Source organism: Rutidosis leptorrhynchoides, chromosome 7, assembly GCF_046630445.1.
Source record: "Rutidosis leptorrhynchoides isolate AG116_Rl617_1_P2 chromosome 7, CSIRO_AGI_Rlap_v1, whole genome shotgun sequence".
In the NCBI taxonomy this organism is placed as follows: domain Eukaryota; kingdom Viridiplantae; phylum Streptophyta; class Magnoliopsida; order Asterales; family Asteraceae; genus Rutidosis; species Rutidosis leptorrhynchoides.
In genome coordinates, this window is record NC_092339.1 from 75751795 (window position 1) to 75771995 (window position 20201).

At 32.8% G+C, this 20201-nt stretch overlaps 1 protein-coding gene and 1 pseudogene across 1 annotated transcript; both read left to right on the forward strand.

The window, feature by feature from the left end:
* The first annotated feature begins 14322 nt into the window (after positions 1-14322).
* On the forward strand, positions 14323-16517 carry LOC139856835 (cytochrome P450 81Q32-like). Its single transcript, XM_071845545.1, has 2 exons — positions 14323-15192; positions 15897-16517. The coding sequence occupies exons 1-2, from the start codon at positions 14323-14325 to the stop codon at positions 16515-16517; spliced, it is 1491 nt and encodes a 496-aa protein (XP_071701646.1).
* Positions 16518-17232: 715 nt separating this feature from the next.
* On the forward strand, positions 17233-20018 carry LOC139858521 (cytochrome P450 81Q32-like; annotated as a pseudogene).
* Positions 20019-20201: the final 183 nt, after the last annotated feature.

Here is a 20201-nt window from a genome sequence, read left to right on the forward strand (position 1 = left end):
GAGATGTTAAATTGTTATATTATCATGATATCATGATATATATAATATATCTTCGTATGATATATATACAGTTAAATGTCTATACAACGATAATCGTTACATATATGTCTCGTTTCGAAATCATTAAGTTAGTAGTCTTATTTTTACATATGTATTTCATTGTTAATACACTTAATAATATATTTACTTATCATTTAACATAATTAACCAAGTGTATCAATATCTTAATATGATTCATATGTACCTAGTAAGACGTTGTTATAACGATAATCGTTATATATATCTTTTTCGAGTTTCTTAAATTAATAGTCTCATTTTTATGTATATAACTCATTGTTAAAATACCTAATGAGATACATACTTATAATAAAATCATGGTAACTATATATATAACCATATATATGTCATCGTATAGTTTTTACAAGTTTTAACGTTCGTGAATCACCGGTCAACTTGGGTGGTCAATTGTCTATATGAAACCTATTTAAATTAATCAAGTCTTAACAAGTTTGATTGCTTAACATGTTGGAAACATTTAATCATGTAAATATCAATCTCAATTAATATATATAAACATGGAAAAGTTCGGGTCACTACAGTTACTACCATTATTTATACCGCCGTATAGAAATCACTGATGTACAAAGTGTGAAGAATAAAGAAGTGATTCTAGTATTTTTATTTCAGAACTATATTGCTTGAGGACAAGCAACACTCAAGTGTGGGAATATTTGATAATGCTAAAAATGAACATATATTTCATAGCATTATCCCTCAAGAAATACAAGCTTTTAGTTGCAATTGTCCTATTTACAAGTGATATTCGTTTAAATAATAAAAGGTGAAGACAAAAGACAGATTCGACGAATTAAAGATGCAAACGACCAAAAAGCTTAAAAGTACAAAGTACAATCAAAGTGGTTTAACCAATTATTGATAAGAAACGTCTCAAAATTACAAGATTACAACGAAACGCAAAATACAAGATATTAAATTGTACGTAAGGACGTTCGAAAATCCGGAACCGGGACCAAAGTCAACTCTCAACGCTCGACGCAACGGACTAAAAATTACAAGTCAACTATGCACACGAATATAATATAATATTTAAATAATTCTTAAAATTATTTATATATTATATATGTTATTATAAACCGTCGGCAGAAGAAACAAGCTCATGTGAGCTGGAAAAGCAGGCCATGCGATCACATGGCCTGGCAGTTATAAAACCATGCGATCGCATGGAGGCCTTTTTCTGGCCACATGCCTATAAAAGGCAGGCTTTGCACGAACCTAAAACACATCTTTTTCTTCCTTCTTACTCACTCGTAAGATATATATATATATATATATATATATATATATATATATATATATATATATATATATATATATATATATATATATATATATATATATTTTTAATTTTAATTTTAATTTTAAAATTCTAATAATAAGGGTATGTTAGCGAATGTTGTAAGGGTGTAAGTCAAAATTCTGTCCGTGTAACGCTACGCTATTTTTAATCACTGTAAGTTATAGTTAATGTTATTTTTAATTTAATGTCTCGTAGCTAAGTTATTATTATGCTTATTTAAGCCGAAGTAATCATGATGTTGGGCTAAAATATTTAAAATTGGGTAATTGGGCTTTGTACCATAATTGAGGTTTGAATAAAAGAACGACACTTGTGGAAATTAGACTATGGGCTATTAATGGGTTTTATATTAACTAAATGATACCTCGTTAATTTAATATATAGACTTATAATTTGACGTATTTATATATAACCACATACGCTTGACTGAGCACGGTGGGCGGGATATCTATAAATACCAATAATTGTTCATTTTACCGGACACGGAACTGGATTAATAGTTAATAGACTTGTTGAAACAGGGGTGGATTACATTCAAGGGTAATTGGTGTAATTGTTAACAAAGTAGTAAAACCTTGGTTTACACGCAGTCGATAACCTGGTGTATTCATTAAACAAAGTATTAAGACCTTGTTACAATTCGAATCCCCAATTAGTTGGAATATTTGACATCGGGAATAAGAATAATTTGACGAAGACTTTCGCACTTTATATTTATGACTGATGCACGATTATGGACAAATCCGTATAGACATATCGAATAATCCAGGACAAAGGACAATTAACCCATGGTAATAAAACTAAAATCAACACGTCAAACATCATGATTACGGAAGTTTAAATAAGCATAATTTATATATTTCATATTTAATTGCACTTTTAATTATCGCACTTTTATTTACTGTCATTATATTTAATTGCACTTTCAATTATCGTACTCTTTAATTATCGCAATTTTATTTTATCGCACTTTTATTTATCGCAATTTCATTATCGTTATTTACTTTACGCTTAAATTAAGTTTTATTTATTTTTAATATTTTACATTAGGTTTTAACTGCGACTTAAGTTTTAAAATCGACAAACCGGTCATTAAACGGTAAAAACCCCCTTTTATAATAATAATACTACTTATATATATTTTTGTACTTTTACAAATATAGTTTTTAAAAATATAGCGTTAAGCTTGTTTTAGAGATCGCTGTGGAACGAACCGGACTTACTAAAAACTACCCTACTGTACGATTAGGTACACTGCCTATAAGTGTTGTAGCAAGGTTTAGGTATATCCATTCTATAAATAAATAAATATCTTGTGTAAAATTGTATCGAATTTAATAGTATTTCGTTGTAAAAATAATACTATTTCCTAGTACACCTCGTATAACATCAGACATGCATATCTTATACCTTATCTCAACCGCAGGTGTAACTAATTCAAGGTCCAACATGAAATTTCCCGTTCTTATTGATTAAAAACGTTCCATATTAATTGATTTCGTTGCGAGGTTTTGACCTCTATATGAGACGTTTTTCAAAGACTGCATTCATTTTAAAACAAACCATAACCTTTATTTCATCAATAAAGGTTTAAAAAGCTTTACGTAGATTATCAAATAATGATAATCTAAAATATCCTGTTTACACACGACCATTACATAATGGTTTACAATACAAATATGTTACATCGAAATCAGTTTCTTGAATGCAGTTTTTACACAATATCATACAAACATGGACTCCAAATCTTGTCCTTATTTTAGTATGCAACAGCGGAAGCTCTTAGTATTCACCTGAGAATAAACATGCTTTAAACGTCAACAAAAATGTTGGTGAGTTATAGGTTTAACCTATATATATATCAAATCGTAACAATAGACCACAAGATTTCATATTTCAATACACATCCCATACATAGAGATAAAAATCATTCATATGGTGAACACCTGGTAACCGACATTAACAAGATGCATATATAAGAATATCTCCATCATTGCGGGACACCCTTCAGATATGATATAAATTTCGAAGTACTAAAGCATTCGGTACTTTGGATGGGGTTTGTTAGGCCCAATAGATCTATCTTTAGGATTCGCGTCAATTAGGGTGTCTGTTCCCTAATTCTTAGATTACCAAACTTAATAAAAAGGGGTATATTCGATTTCGATAATTCAACCATAGAATGTAGTTTCACGTACTTGTGTCTATTTTGTAAATTATTTATAAAACCTGCATGTATTCTCATCCCAAAAATATTAGATTTTAAAAGTGGGACTATAACTCACTTTCACAGATTTTTACTTCGTCGGGAAGTAAGACTTGGCCACTAGTTGATTCACGAACCTATAACAATATATACATATATATCAAAGTATGTTCAAAATATATTTACAACACTTTTAATATATTTTGATGTTTTAAGTTTATTAAGTCAGCTGTCCTCGTTAGTAACCTACAACTAGTTGTCCACAGTTAGATGTACAGAAATAAATCGATAAATATTATCTTGAATCAATCCACGACCCAGTGTATACGTATCTCAGTATTGATCACAACTCAAACTATATATATTTTGGAATCAACCTTAACCCTGTATAGCTAACTCCAACATTCACATATAGAGTGTCTATGGTTGTTCCGAAATATATATAGATGTGTCGACATGATAGGTCGAAACATTGTATACGTGTCTATGGTATCTCAAGATTACATAATATACAATACAAGTTGATTAAGTTATGGTTGGAATATATTTGTTACCAATTTTCACGTAGCTAAAATGAGAATAATTATCCAATCTTGTTTTACCCATAACTTCTTCATTTTAAATCCGTTTTGAGTGAATCAAATTGCTATGGTTTCATATTGAACTCTATTTTATGAATATAAACAGAAAAAGTATAGGTTTATAGTCGGAAAAATAAGTTACAAGTCATTTTTGTAAAGGTAGTCATTTCAGTCGAAAGAACGACGTCTAGATGACCATTTTAGAAAACATACTTCCACTTTGAGTTTAACCATAATTTTTGGATATAGTTTCATGTTCATAATAAAAATCATTTTTTCAAAATAACAACTTTTAAATCAAAGTTTATCATAGTTTTTAATTAACTAACCCAAAACAGCCCGCGGTGTTACTACGACGGCGTAAATCCGGTTTTACGGTGTTTTTTGTGTTTTCAGGTTTTAAATCATTAAGTTACCATATCATATAGATATAGAACATGTGTTTAGTTGATTTTAAAAGTCAAGTTATAAGGATTAACTTTTGTTTGCGAACACGTTTAGAATTAACTAAACTATGTTCTAGTGATTACAAGTTTAAAACTTCGAATAAGATAGCTTTATATGTATGAATCGAATGATGTTATGAACATCATTACTACCTTAAGTTCCTTGGATAAACCTACTGGAAAAGAGAAAAATGGATCTAGCTTCAACGGATCCTTGGATGGCTCGAAGTTCTTGAAGCAGAATCATGACACGAAAACAAGTTCAAGTAAGATCATCACTTGAAATAAGATTGTTATAGTTATAGAAATTGAACCAAAGTTTAAATATGATTATTACCTTGTATTAGAATGATAACCTAGTGTAAGAAACAAAGATTTCTTGAGGTTGGATGATCACCTTACAAGATTGGAAGTGAGCTAGCAAACTTGAAAGTATTCTTGATTTTATGTAACTAGAACTTGTAGAATATATGAAGAACACTTAGAACTTGAAGATAGAACTTGAGAGAGATCAATTAGATGAAGAAAATTGAAGAATTAAAGTGTTTGTAGGTGTTTTTGGTCGTTGGTGTATGGATTAGATATAAAGGATATGTAATTTTGTTTTCATGTAAATAAGTCATGAATGATTACTCATATTTTTGTAATTTTATGAGATATTTCATGCTAGTTGCCAAATGATGGTTCCCACATGTGTTAGGTGACTCACATGGGCTGCTAATAGCTGATCATTGGAGTATATATACCAATAGTACATACATCTAAAAGCTGTGTATTGTACGAGTACGAATACGGGTGCATACGAGTAGAATTGTTGATGAAACTGAACGAGGATGTAATTGTAAGCATTTTTGTTAAGTAGAAGTATTTTGATAAGTGTATTGAAGTCTTTAAAAAGTGTATAAATACATATTAAAACACCACATGTATGTACATTTTAACTGAGTCGTTAAGTCATCGTTAGTCGTTACATGTAAGTGTTGTTTTGAAACCTTTAGGTTAACGATCTTGTTAAATGTTGTTAACCCAATGTTTATAATATCAAATGAGATTTTAAATTATTATATTATCATGATATTATCATGTATGAATATCTCTTAATATGATATATATACATTAAATGTCTTTACAATGATAATCATTACATATATGTCTCGTTTAAAAATCATTAAGTTAGTAGTCTTGTTTTTACATATGTAGTTCATTGTTAATATACTTAATGATATGTTTACTTATCATAGTATCATGTTAACTATATATATATATATATATATCCATATATATGTCATCATATAGTTTTTACAAGTTTTAACGTTCGTGAATCACCGGTCAACTTGGGTGGTCAATTGTCTATATAAAACATATTTCAATTAATCAAGTCTTAACAAGTTTGATTGCTTAACATGTTGGAAACATTTAATCATGTAAATATCAATCTCAATTAATATATATAAACATGGAAAAGTTCGGGTCACTACACAACACAACCTATCTAAGGGCAATATTAAAAGTACAAGCATGCATAATCCTATATACTCGAGCACTAGTCAGGGATACACTATTAATATGTAAAAATTAATTTACGAGTACTCACGTATCAATATTGAGATTCAATATTGCAGGAAAGGTACGTAGACGCAACGGAGACGATAAACACTAGATTGACCTCATGAGCATACCCATGAACCATACCCATACCTCCATAGCTATAACCCATAATTTCCTTAGCCCTATCCCACTCACAAAACAGTTTTTTTAAAACTCGTTTCAGATCACTCGAGCAGCACTCCGTCGTAGTATTTTATGTATAATACTAAAAATAATAATAATACTCCTAACCAAACCATAAGGTTAATATTAATCTTAATAATAATAATATTATTATTAATAATAATTATTATAATTAGTAGATATATAGAGAGATTAAGAGACGAGATAGATGAATGAATGAATATAAATAAGAAACTGGATACTTTCGATATTTAAAGGGATTAGTCTCACCAACTACCTCATGCGCATGACTTACCAAACTGGCACACCGTTTTTGCTTCATAATAGCACGTAGTTTATTAGTTAACATAATATAATATTATTTAATCTATAGAATTAATTAAATATTATATTATATTTACGCTCATGGTAAAAATATAATTTTTACAAAAATGACTCGTACGTTGTTACTCGACTCATGTACCACTTTTGGTTTTTCGAGTGCACTTTCGTACGTTTAGAAAACTAGCCTTTTACGTTACGCGACGTGTACCTTTAGTAATAGTTTGATTTATTCATCAATAAATTACATTGTAAAAATGTATCTTATAAAATTTGAGCATCGTGGTCATTTGCTTCTATAAATCAGTGACTCGTTGTTTACCAAAATATTTTATTTTAAATTAAGATGTTTTATGACGAGATTAATGTATATATATATATATATATATATATATATATATATATATATATATATACATTTTTAGAAATATAAATTTTGTATCCAAAATCTTTCATCTAACTATATAACATTTAGTTTTTCAAAACTATTTATTTTTCAAAGTTTATTTTCATTTCATTTAGGAAAATAGTTTAGCGCGTAACGTTTTTCTTTTTAAGAATTTAAATGGATACAAGTACTAATCGTTTTTAAATATCAATTGCGTCACTAGGCGGGTGTTACTACCGTATACTTAATTTAAAAACATATATATTTAATGAACACTTTTTAAATACACGTTACAACCAATATTTCAACTTACGTTTATTTATTTAAAGGGAGTTTAGATAGACAAGTCCTATTATATCAAAAAGCGTTGCGTACGTCTGAAATCAATTCAATTGATTACTATGTAATTTAGTCTTCCACTAGTTTTTGTCTAATTCTTGATATTTGACACATTGTTCTTATATGCAAATCACTTTACCATTTTCCGAATATCGTTAAAAAGAAAATAGATTTCTTAAATCAAAGTGGACCTCTCAACAGAGACTCGTAAATCATAATTCAATGTATCTGATAATTTAATCATTAAATCTTATCTTTTAATTTCATCGATAAACATATTAAAACGGATACAATCATGTAAAGCATTAAATCTAATATTTTGTTTACGTTTCAAGTTATAATATATATACACATATGCATATATAATCATATCCGTTTAATGGTTCGTGAATCGTCGGAGTTTGGTCGAGGTTAAATGAATGTATGAACATAGTTTAAAATTTTTGAGATTCAACTTACAAACATTGCTTATCATGTCAGGAATATATAAAGATTAAAGTTTAAATTTGGTTGGAAATTTCCTGGTTGTCACAATACAGACCACCCATCCCGTTTCCAAGAAAAGGAGTTGAGTATGAGCAAGTAATAGGTAATAAAGTTTGTGATACCTCTGGAAAGAAGATGAAGAATAATAAAGTACAAGAAACAAAAACCATAAAGATAAACCCGGTGAAGACAGTTCCACCGAAACCTCCACCCAGGTTGGGTGATCCGGGTGAATTTATTGTTCCTTGTCTACTTAGTGATTGTGTCATGTATGATGCACTAGCAGATTTAGGTGCGAGTGTGAGTGTTATGCCTCTTTTATTATATAAGAAATTAGGAGTAGGTGAGTTAAGTCTAACAGAGATGAGTGTTCGACTCTTTGATCAAACTATTAAGCACCCAGTTGGAATTGCTGAAAACCTACCCGTTCAAGTGGGTAATTTAACCTTTTTAGTCGAATTTATTGTCATTGACATAAAAGAGGACCCAAACATTCCTGTAATTTTAGGTCGACCATTCTTAGCATCCACCGGGGCGTTATTTGATGTAAGAGAGGGTAGAATGACACTTAGTAATGATGAAAAATCGATCACCTTTATGATTCGAAAGTTTAAATCTCCACCAACCAAAACTGTTGATCCAATAAAAATGATTGGTAAAAACCATGTTGTTTTACCAACTCCAACGGTAGTGCTTAGCAATAATAAAATGCCTAAGTGTGGAGAAAATGAAGTAACACCTAATGATGACTTGATAACAAAGAACCCCGTTGTTGATACAAAATTAAATGACCCCGTTATTAACAGTTCAATGAAGAAACTTATTAAACGGATTCGCGATGCAAAAACCAAGGGGAACTTTAAGTTATGTAACCGGTTAGTATCCAATCTATCGCCTAAAGAAAAGGCAAAACTAGTTGAATTTGTGGATATTACACAGGAATCCGACCAATGGCTTAAAGCAAAAGTCACAGATATGCAAGTTGATTATGGTCCAAGAGAAATTGACAATGAAGTTAATCTCAATTTCGACACCACAGCTACCTAAGTGTGGGGAGATTCAAATGTTCTAAAACGAAAACGTTGTCTAGAGTTATTTGTTCTGTTCTCGTGTAGTTCCGAGAATGGAATTCGATTGGTCTTTTCCACTAGCAGACACTAAAGAACTAGTTTTCTCCCCCCATTCTAAATTTTTGTTTTGTAGGTTTTGTATGAAATTAATATGCATTTTTAAATTTAAGTTTTTTGTGAATTTAAAAACAAAAATTACTTTATTTCATTAAGTTTAAAAAATAATTTCTAAAATTCATCGTAAGTTGAAGACTAGGTCATGGAACCGAAATTGCTTTACCCGAGGGCGGGGCGACAAATTTTGTTATCATTATTTTTAATATTATTGATCTAAAGTATACCAAAAAAATTAAAAAAACCCAAAAAAAATCTTTGCTTTTAAAACAATCGCTTTAAAAACGACAAATTTTAAATTTTGTCGAGGGACGGACTAGGTAAACATACCGAAACTACCTAAAGTAAAAGGAAACAAAATTTTAAAAAATTATTCATTTAAATTGTTTTAATAAATAAAGGTTTTATAAAATATATATATATATATATATATATATATATATATATATATATATATATATATATATATATATATATATATATATATATATATATATGTTTGTAGTTTATCTTATGTACAAAACAGGGTAAAACATCGCACTTTCAAAGACTGACATTAAGTTCAGCAAAAGCTACTAATTTTAACGACAAGACGTAAAATATCAAATGTGATATAAAACAATATGTTTGCAAACTCGGTATTTTTAATCATTTTTCTACACTAATCACCCTCATGAATTTAAATTTTTACTGATTTCTTGCAAATGAGGGCATTGCATGATCTCAAGTGTGGGGAAGGGTTATAAATTCTCTCGGGTTTACATTTAGTTTAATTGCCAAATTTTGTGAAAATTTGAAAAATTTTCAACTAAATGAATTCAAAATCATGTTTATACATATTTATGAACGATAAAACTAGGTGTTAATGCCGAAATTATTGTTACCTCGGAGAGAACATAAATGGAGAAGCAACCCAAAACGTTAGAATTCATTTAAAATGGAATAGAGGAGAATAAAAAGGAAAAGAAAAGAATAAAAAAAAGCTAAGTATGGGAAGAATTTACTAATTTCTTTAAAACACATTTCACATATGTTTGTACAAGATTATTGCAGGTACTTTTGTTTTGGACGATTTTAATCAGTTTTACCTAATTTACTGTAATATATTTGAAAGAAAGATGGATCTGCACGATGAATCAATTCCATCATTAAAAGGAAGTAAAGTCTTCCAAAAAAGACATGTGCTTCTTGATTTAGGTCAGGAAGTTGTTGTCCAGACCAGCTGTAGGTTGACGAAAAATCTAGAAAAGTCATCTCTAAAATCAGCAGGAAATCCACGGACCTCAGCATCAAACAGGGTCGCCATGTGGTCAGACTTATCCTAACCATGAAAGGATCTGTCTCGTAAAATGGGGAGGGCGCCATGCAAATTAGCTTGATAAGACTAATGAATCAGACCCCCAGAACGGATAATCTCCTTAAAAGATTAAAAATCAGCTTTTAAGCCTGATATTACTCAATCCTTGAGATTGACTTTAAAGACTGAGAATTACAAACTCATGGAATTCAATGATATCTAAACTCGAGCTTGAACGAGAAAATATTTTGATCAAAATTAAAACCGATTTGTTTTCTAAAAACCTATTTTCAATGCGTTCATTACCATTGAACGTAAAATCCTAGAAATTCACCTGAAATTCATTAGGTCACCTGAATCAAATCAGGTGTCAACCGTAAGAACGGTGGTTACATAGCATGGTCGAAGACAGGACCTTGTGCCAGACCGAAAAACTATAGGGTGATCTTTACTATTGCTCCTACAAAGGATAGTAATTGCATCCGACACGTTTTAGACCATGAACATCTGCATGTCATTAGACATTGCCTTAACAGTTGCTTGTTCAACGCTTTTCTTTACAACCGGACGGTAGTTTACCGAAAGGTAATATACAAAACAAGTATACTGGACGTGTTGCTTTTCTAATACAAGGATTAGTAAGTGGGTGACACAAAACCATAAGTTTTGAGCTAAAATTTTCAAATCTAAAACCCACAAAACCCAAAAAAATAATTTGCAAACACCGGTGAAGGGTTATTCCGGAAAACTTATCTAGGGTAAAAACTAGATTGAATTTTCAAAAAGATCAAATGTTTTCATAAAGATCCAATTTTCTTAAAAGATTTAAATTTTTATAGTCATGTGGACTGTAAACCACATTGTTACTATCATTGTTTATACCGCCGTATCAAAATCACTAATGTATAAAGTGTGAGAATAAAAAAAATTGATTCGAGTGAAGTGTAATTTAATTTCAAGTTCTGTATTGCTTGAGGACAAGCAATGTTCAAGTGTGGGGATATTTGATAGTGATCCAAATGAACATATATTTAGGCACAATATCCTTCCAATATGTAAAGCTTTTAGTTGTAATTGTTCTATTTACAAGTGATATTCATTTAAATAATAAAAGGTGAAGACAAAAGACAGATTCGACGATTTGAAGACGCAAACGACCAAAAAGCTAAAAAGTACAAAGTATAATCCAAGTGGTTCAATTTATTGATGAGAAACATCTAAAAATTACAAGAGTACGAGCCGCAAAACGCAAAGTACAAGATATTAAATAGTACGCAAGGACGTTCGAAAATTCGGAACCGGGACATGAACCAACTATCAACGCGCGACGCAACGGAGCTAAAATTACAAATCAACTATGCACATGAATATAATATAATATATATATATATATATATATATATATATATATAATTATATAAAATTATATATATATTATATATATTAAATAAATATGTCGACAAGCTAGGAGCCAAAAAGTATGTGACCAGGAAATGACGGCCATGCGATCGCATGGCCAGAAGGCACAAAACTCATGCACTCGCATGAGTTACTGTAGCAGGCCACATTCTATAAAACTCATATTTTCTGGCCGAAATTAAACACACATCTTTTTCTCTTCCTTTATCTGTAATCAAATATATATATTTATATTTATAATATTAAGTTTAAATTAAGTTTAATAATAATAATAATTGGGTTAATGTAAGAAACGTTTTAAGGTTTTGTAAGTCGGAACTCTGTCCGGGTAACGTTATGCGATTAATCACCACTGTAAGTTATGTTCTTCCTTTTTAAATTAATGTCTCGTAACTAAGTTATTATTATGCTTATTTGAGCCGAAGTAATTGTGATGTTGGGCTAAATATTAAAGATGGAGTTATTGGATTTTGTACCATAATTCGGGTTTGGACAAAAGACCGACACTTGTGGACATTGGACTATGAACTATTAATAGATGGGGGGGTATTGTCTAATCGAATGACAACTCATTAGAATCTGTCGAACCTATCTTCAAATTAGTTAATCTAATAATTATTAAATGATTATGCATGTCCTATTTAGTGACATTTATACGACATCTTTTACGATCATTTAATTAATTATTCGGGTTGGGTAATTGATTATTCAAACTGATCAAGTGGGTAAATTAATGTTCATATCTTATTAAAACAGGGGTGGATTACATACAAGGGTAATTGGTATAATTGTTAACAAAGTATTAAAACCTTGGATTACACGCAGTCGATAACCTGGTGTAATTATTAACAAAGTATTAAAACATTGTTACAGTTTGAATCCCTAATTAATTGGAATATTTGACTTCGGGAATAAGGTTAATTTGACGAGCATTTTATAATTATGACCGATGGATTATTATGGACAAAAATCAGGTAGGTATCAAATAAATCCAGGACAAAGGACAATTAACCCAGATAAATAAATTAAAATCGAAACGTCAAACATCATGATTACAGAAGTTTAAATAAGCATAATACTTTTATTTCATATTTCATCGTACCTTTATTTACTGTCATTTTAATTACTGCAATTTACTTTATCGCAATTTAAATTCTGTTATTTATATTATCGTCATTTATCTTTACGCTTAAAATATAAAATCGACAAACAAGTCATTAAACGGTAAAAACCTCCTTTTATAATAATATTACTATATATAATTATATGTATTTTATATAAATATAGTTGTTAAAAATATAGCGTTAAACTCAGCTAGCTCCCTGTGAAACGAGCCGGACTTACTAAAAACTACACTACTCCACGATTAGGTACACTGCCTATAAGTGTTGTAGCAAGGTTTAAGTATATCCCATCTATATAAATAAATAAATAACTTGTGTAAAATTGTATCGTATTTAATAGTATTTCGCAATAAAAATATAACTATTTCGTACCCCTCTGCTTTAACATCAACATAGCACGAGAACACTTAGTCAAATCTCATGCTGACTAAGAATACCTAGCACGAAAAACATTTTGTGCTTACTAAGAAGACTAAGCACCACAACTCGTGCTTACTAAGAAGACTAAGCACAAAAACACTTAGTCAAATTTCGAACTGACTAAGTCATTATAGTGACTAAAGGAAAATCACTTGGGTCCGGGTAATCTATCACTTAATGGGTGTACACTCCGTACCTCCTAACCCATTTATAAGTGTAGACTAAATCCCTCAATTACACTAAATTTCCAACACTTTTTATGACTTCCGTACGTTGTTCGTTGAAGCTTATACTTATGTGATTTTTATGCTTTTGTTCACGTTTATGATGACCGGTTCTTCATTAAATTGTGTTTTTCTGTTGCGCTTCTATACGCTAACCGGATAGCGTATCATTATATATAAAGTATAATAATTGCAATATTCAAACAAAATGTCCAACATCCAAGTTACATTGACCAGAAAACAAAAGTTCACTAAAAAAACATATTGAAAAGGATATCATCTTAAAATAATATCGTTGAATATGTTATAAAATTCAGTTAGCCTGTTACAAGAATATATCTACTACGTACACACATCTTCTATCACGTTACCACTACTACAACAATCGTTAATTTGACGTGTTAAAAAGCCTTTCCTTTTTTTCTCATCAACACGCCTAAATATGTTTAGTAACATATTTAGACGTGTTCCTTTTTTCCTTTTTTCGTGTCAACATGTCTATATAGTAACGTATTTAGACGTGTTCCGCTCTTTTTCCTAATTAGACGTGTCCATTTGTTTATATAGACGCGTTAATTTATTAACACGTCTATATATGGGGTCTAAATGAGAATAAATGTAGCAGTGTACATTGACCTTTTGTTCTTGTACACAATGATTACATAGTCTGAGTTATAACATGTACGTATATGTATATATTATCTCGAGTATATATATACTCGATACCATCTTGTAATTCTTAACTTAATACCTCTAAACTTGTTTACTTTTAATTTCCATGGAGAACTTGGCCTACATCATCGTGTTTCCAATTATCATATACATGATCACCAAACATTTCATTCACAAGCTTCGAAAATTCCCACCCAGACCTTTTTTTTCTATACCAATAATCGGCCATTTGTATCTTGTTAAGAATCCGATGCACCGGACCCTAGCCAAAATTTCAAACAAACATGGCCCAGTTGTGTTTCTTGAATTTGGTCTTCGCCCGGTGCTTCTTGTCTCGTCTCCTGCTGCAGCTGAGGACTGTTTTGCAACCAACGATCAAGTCTTTGCAAACCGTCCTAAGTTGACTGCTGGGAAGCATCTTGGTTACAATTACACAACTCTTCCTTGGGCCCCATATGGACCCCACTGGCGAAACTTGAGGAAGATTGTAACAATTGAGATATTGTCGAGTAATCGTATTCAAATGTTTACTGATATTCGTAATGAAGAGATTGGTTCTTTTATCTCTAGTTTGAATGATCGGTCTAAAGATGGTCAATTTGAGGTTGTTGATATGAAGTCGAGCTTTTTTAAGGTCTCGTTGAATATTATTATGCGGATGATTACGGGAAGAAAGGAAGCACCAGAGGCAAGAAAGTTTAAGAAAATGGTGGAGGATAATTTTCGGTTGAGTGGTGCATCGAATATTGGAGATTTTGTACCGATGGTGAAATGGATTTGGTTGAACTCGATGGAGAAGGAGATGGAAAAGTTACATCGAAAGCGAGATTCTGCTGCTCAAGACTTGATTAAATTGCATAGAACAACTAGTCGTTCTTCGTTGGAAACGAGTAGGACTATTATTGATGTACTTTTATCTCTACAAGAAATGGAGCCCGAATCTTATACAGATGAAATCATCAGAGGCTTGATATCAGTAAGCTTTCTTTTATATCTATCAGTTAGTTTGGCAGTATTAATATACCAAGCAAACAGGTCAGGTTCGGGTAACGGATCAAAACAGATTTGGGTTGAAATGGCTCAAGGGTAACACGGGTCAAGGGTTACACGGGTCAAAATGGGCCAGGTTGGGTCGGGTTGGGTAACGGGTCGACGGTTTTGGGTTGAAATTGGTCATGGGTTAAACGGGTCAAACTTTTAAACGGGTGGAAATGGGCGAGGTTGGGCCGGGTTGGGTAATGGGTCGAACATGTCATTCAGAGTTGGGTCATACCTGATAAACTGGTAAAACGAGCAGGTTCGTAACATGTCATACAGATTTGGGTCAGGATAGGCTGAGTTGGGTGCCATTTTTGTCTTCTGTCATATAAGTATATACATATAGTTGATATATTAATATATGTTTATATTTTGTTAAACCTATTGTTGGAATAATGGTCATCTATATCTATCAAATCCATCATAATAATATGAACTGTTGACTTTTTCCGTAGACTAATTTTAGTCCACCCTAACATGTTTGACTGACCCGTTTCTGTTTCTTAATATGTTTTAATATTACCTGTTTAGCCCGGTAGCCTGATATGAAAACCAAAATCAACCCATTTTGACATATACAAGATGAGATTGTAACCCCTTGTACAGTCAGTTGACTAAATTTAGTCAATCTTGAATGTGCAGGTCCTAATATCAACAGGAACCGATACTTCAGCAGGAACATTGGAATGGGCTTTATCGCTTCTACTTAACCATCCAGATTCTCTCAAAAAGCTTTCTGGCGAAATTGACAGCAAAGTGGGCCCAACAAGACTCGTAAACGATTCTGATCTCTCAAATCTTACTTATCTTCATGCAGTGATAAACGAAACACTTCGAATGTGCCCAGCTGGAGCACTCATTCCACCACATGAGTCCACAAAAGAATGCACTGTAGGTGGTTTTAAAGTTCCATCAGGAACTATGCTTTTGGTGAACCTTTGGGCCATTCAAAATGACCCAAAGTTGTGGAACGAGCCCGAAAGGTTTATGCCCGAGAGGTTTATTGGTGTTGAAGGTCAGAGGGATGGATTTAAGTTCATGCCGTTTGGGTCGGGCCGAAGAGGATGTCCTGGTGAAGGTTTAGCTATGCGAATGACTGGGTTAACGTTAGGGACACTTGTTCAGTGTTTCGAGTGGGAGAGAATTGGCGTCGAGAAAGTAGACATGTCTGAAGGGGCCGGTCTCACGATGCCTAAAGCTCAACCGTTGGTCGCTAAATATAGACCTCACCCTCATATGGTGGATCTTCTTTCTCGTATATAAGTTTGCAGGCACAGTGTCTATAAGACTGCTGCCTTCTTATAGTCTTCCATATGTCTTTCAAGTGTCATCAACGGTGGACCCGGTTTTTTATGTTTTATGTTTTTGTGTGTGTGTGTGTGTGTGTGTGTGTGTGTGTGTGTAAAATAAAGGTATTGTTGGTAAGATGTGAGGTCCAGAAAAGTTCAGTTTTTTAGTCATTGAATGACAGTGTTCAGTCTTTGTTCAATATTCAAAGTAAGTGCGAACGTGACGCTGAGGTGGCAATCCATCTTTGCAGTTCGTCTTCAATCATTTGCTGCGAGGGGTCTAAGGACAGCAACTCATGGCTTTCAAGAATTAAAGTGTCTATACAATTAATGTTGTATCTAAGATGTTTATCAATCTTCTGCAGCTATGTTGTGGCAGATACAAATACAGTAAATAACTTATTTTGCCTTGATTATACATAATTTGTACGTTAATCAATTATTTGTTTTGATAATAATGTTGAGATGACTAAGATGAAGGCATTTAAGAAGTGAAGATTAAAAGATGCTGCCTGATTCATATTTAAATGACTTGGGAGTTGTGTGGTGATACATCATATTCAATCTGACATAATCAACATATAATTAACACTTGATTATTAGTAAACTTGTTTTTATTTCAAAGGAATCTATACTTGCTCTATATTTAGCATTATTATTCACTACTTGAATGTTTTCATTAGCAAAAAATGGCACTTGAAGTCAACACCTGGATTTGTATTCCAGTGCTTTTTGTTACATATTTCTTAACAAAACTTGTACTGCACAAGATCAATCATCTTCCTCCTACTCCATTTCCATCACTCCCTCTAATAGGCCATCTTCACCTCTTAAAGAAACCTCTTCACCGGACCCTAGCCAAGTTATCCGAACGCCATGGGCCCATTCTTTTCCTCTACTTTGGTTCCCGTCGTGTTCTCCACGTTTCTTCCCCATTGGCTGCCGAAGAATGTCTCTCCAAAAATGATATTGTGTTTGCTAATAGACCTCGGTTTCTCAGAGGAAAGTATCTTGGTTATAACTACACGAGCCTTGCGTGGGCTCCGTACGGTGCACACTGGCAAAATCTTCGTCGTATCTCAGCTATGGAGATATTGTCTTCCACTCGGCTTGACTCGCTCTCTCATATCCGTTTAGATGAGATTCGAATGCTGACACGCCGCCTGTTTTTGGCAGCCAATGAGAATCCAGATAGGATTGTTGATTTGAAATCTGAATTGTATGATTTTATGTTTAATACTATGACAAGGATGATGGGAGGAAAGAGATATTACGGTGTGAATATGGAAAAAGTAGCGGAAGCAAAAAGTTTTCATGATATATTGGCTGACACGAATGAGTTGAATAGGCAGTCAAGTATGGCAGATATGTTGCCAATTATGCGGTGGTTTGTTGGATGGAAACTTGAAAAGAGGTATGCTGCGGTGCAAAGGAGGCGAGATGATTTTATGCAAGAGTGGATGGATGAACATCGCACAAGTGGCTTGGATAAAGGTGAAAGAAAGAAAACATTCCTTCAAGTTTTGTTTTCTTTACAAGATGCAGATCCAGAATACTACACAGACAAAGAGATCAAAAGCCTTTCACAGGTATGATAGGGTCTTTCTCCATTTTTTTTAAACGTAGATAAAGTAGACCAATTAAGCGCTAAATGATTTAAATTCTAAACAATTCGAAGGTTTCTAAATGAACTTGGACCTGAATGATAATAAGTTGTGTTTGATAATCATTCTGAATAAACGCTATAATAAAAGATGTAAAATTAATGTGTTAACACTTTAAATGAATAAATAAAAAGAACATAATTGTTTGGTAAGCGTTCTTCGAGCCTCGCTCTGCCCATCCTATTAATTAATCTGCATGAAATATGAATATCCAGATTGACCCCAGTGGGGGTTTTCTCCCAGATCCATTCAGAATCCAAACCCGGTCTGCCTGCCCCTCGGGATGGTTAAAGGATCGGGCTCCTGTAATGCGATTCGGGTTTCCTCTCGAACGCGTGTGTGTGCAAATGATGAGTGTCGTTGAAATAAATGATACACTGATGCAAACTTGCCGTTCAAAAAAAAAAGAAAAAAAAAGAAAGAAAAAAAAAAAACTAGATATACTAAATGGTTAAGAAAGTATTTCAACTCTAAATGAATCAGTACCTATTTAAATTGTTGAACGGTTAATCATCATTTGTCATTCAGATGTCACTAACAAACACACTGAATGCTAATGTTTTTTTTTTTTTGAACAGCGATTGGGATCACCCGAGGGGGACTAAACCACCCGTTGCGATCATCTCCCGTTTCGACAATGTCGATGCAGCGATAATAACCCCGCCCTCATCGCTGCCCGGGAGGAAACCTTGAAACCGATCCAAGGGCACGGCCAAGTAAAACCCCCCTCCCCTTTACCCCCCAAACGATATGGAAAGGTGCCATGGGTGGATACTTCATGGCAGGGATGAAATTGTGTTTTAAACTGAATGCTAATGTTGAAACGTGTCAACATTCAATGTTGAACCGTTCAATCAAGAGACAATCAAATGCATATTATGATTTGAACCTACAACTTTCCTGCCGACTGCGTGTCTGTGAGAGAGAATCAGGGTGCAATTGCTACAAGATTAACATCTATACATTATATTTATACAAGACTCATTCAATTTGGTAAAGTAATTTAAATGTTCAATATATTTTATGACTTGCAATGGATAGATATTCAATAAACTACCAAGGGGCTTTGTCCCATTGATAATTAGGTATGTCATTATGTGGGTGACATATCAAATTAGTGAGTTTCAAGTCTCAACAGTGAAAAAAAGTGTGTTAATGACATGTTGTCTTTGATTACAGGCTCTGTTGCATGGAGGAATAAGCACATCAGTTGATGCAATGGAGTGGGCAATGCCACTTTTGCTTAATCATCCACACGTTCTAACCAAAGCACAAAATGAAATCGACAATCTTGTAGGAAGTGATCGTTTAATAGACGAATCAGATTTGTCAAAACTTCCTTATTTGCAATGCATTATCGAAGAGACATTACGGATGTACCCAACGGCCCCATTACTTTTCCCCACGAGTCATCCAAAGACTGTACAGTAGGAAAGTACCACGTTCCACATGGTACAATGTTATTTGTAAACGTGTGGGCCATACAGAATGATCCAGAGATATGGGAGTCTCCAAGCACATTCAAACCCGAAAGGTTTGAAGGTAAACAAAATGTTTCCAATGCAAAAGGTAACGGGCTAACTATGATCCCATTTGGGTCAGGCAGAAGACAATGTCCCGGTGAGAACTTAGCATTGAGGATCATAGGATTAACATTAGCATCAATGATTCAATGCTTTGATCGGAAACGTGTTAGCGATGAACTGGAGGATATGTCCGAATCAGCTGACATAACTTCACCAAAGGCACAACCTCTAATGGCTAAGTATCGGACTCGCACAATTGTTGCTCATTATCTATCTAAAATCTAAGTAAATCGGACCGTGCATGGTTGCTTTTCAAGTTCATTAAATTTTCGCCGTAGCTGAAAAATTACCCGGTCCTCATTGTATTTGCCAACTAATAAACAGAGTAGGGGTGTTAAACTAACATTTGAGTTTGTTGCAAATCATGTTAAGGAGTGGGTTAGTAATAATATTTATAAAAGAACACCG

What these genes read in the sequence shown, in the direction of transcription:
- LOC139856835 (XM_071845545.1), top strand. Translation starts at nt 14,323, where the DNA reads ATGGAGAACTTGGCCTACATCATCGTGTTTCCAATTATCATATACATG. An exon ending in TCATCAGAGGCTTGATATCA is followed by an intron (nt 15,193 to 15,896) that starts GTAAGCTTTCTT and finishes TTGAATGTGCAG; the next exon opens with GTCCTAATATCAACAGGAAC.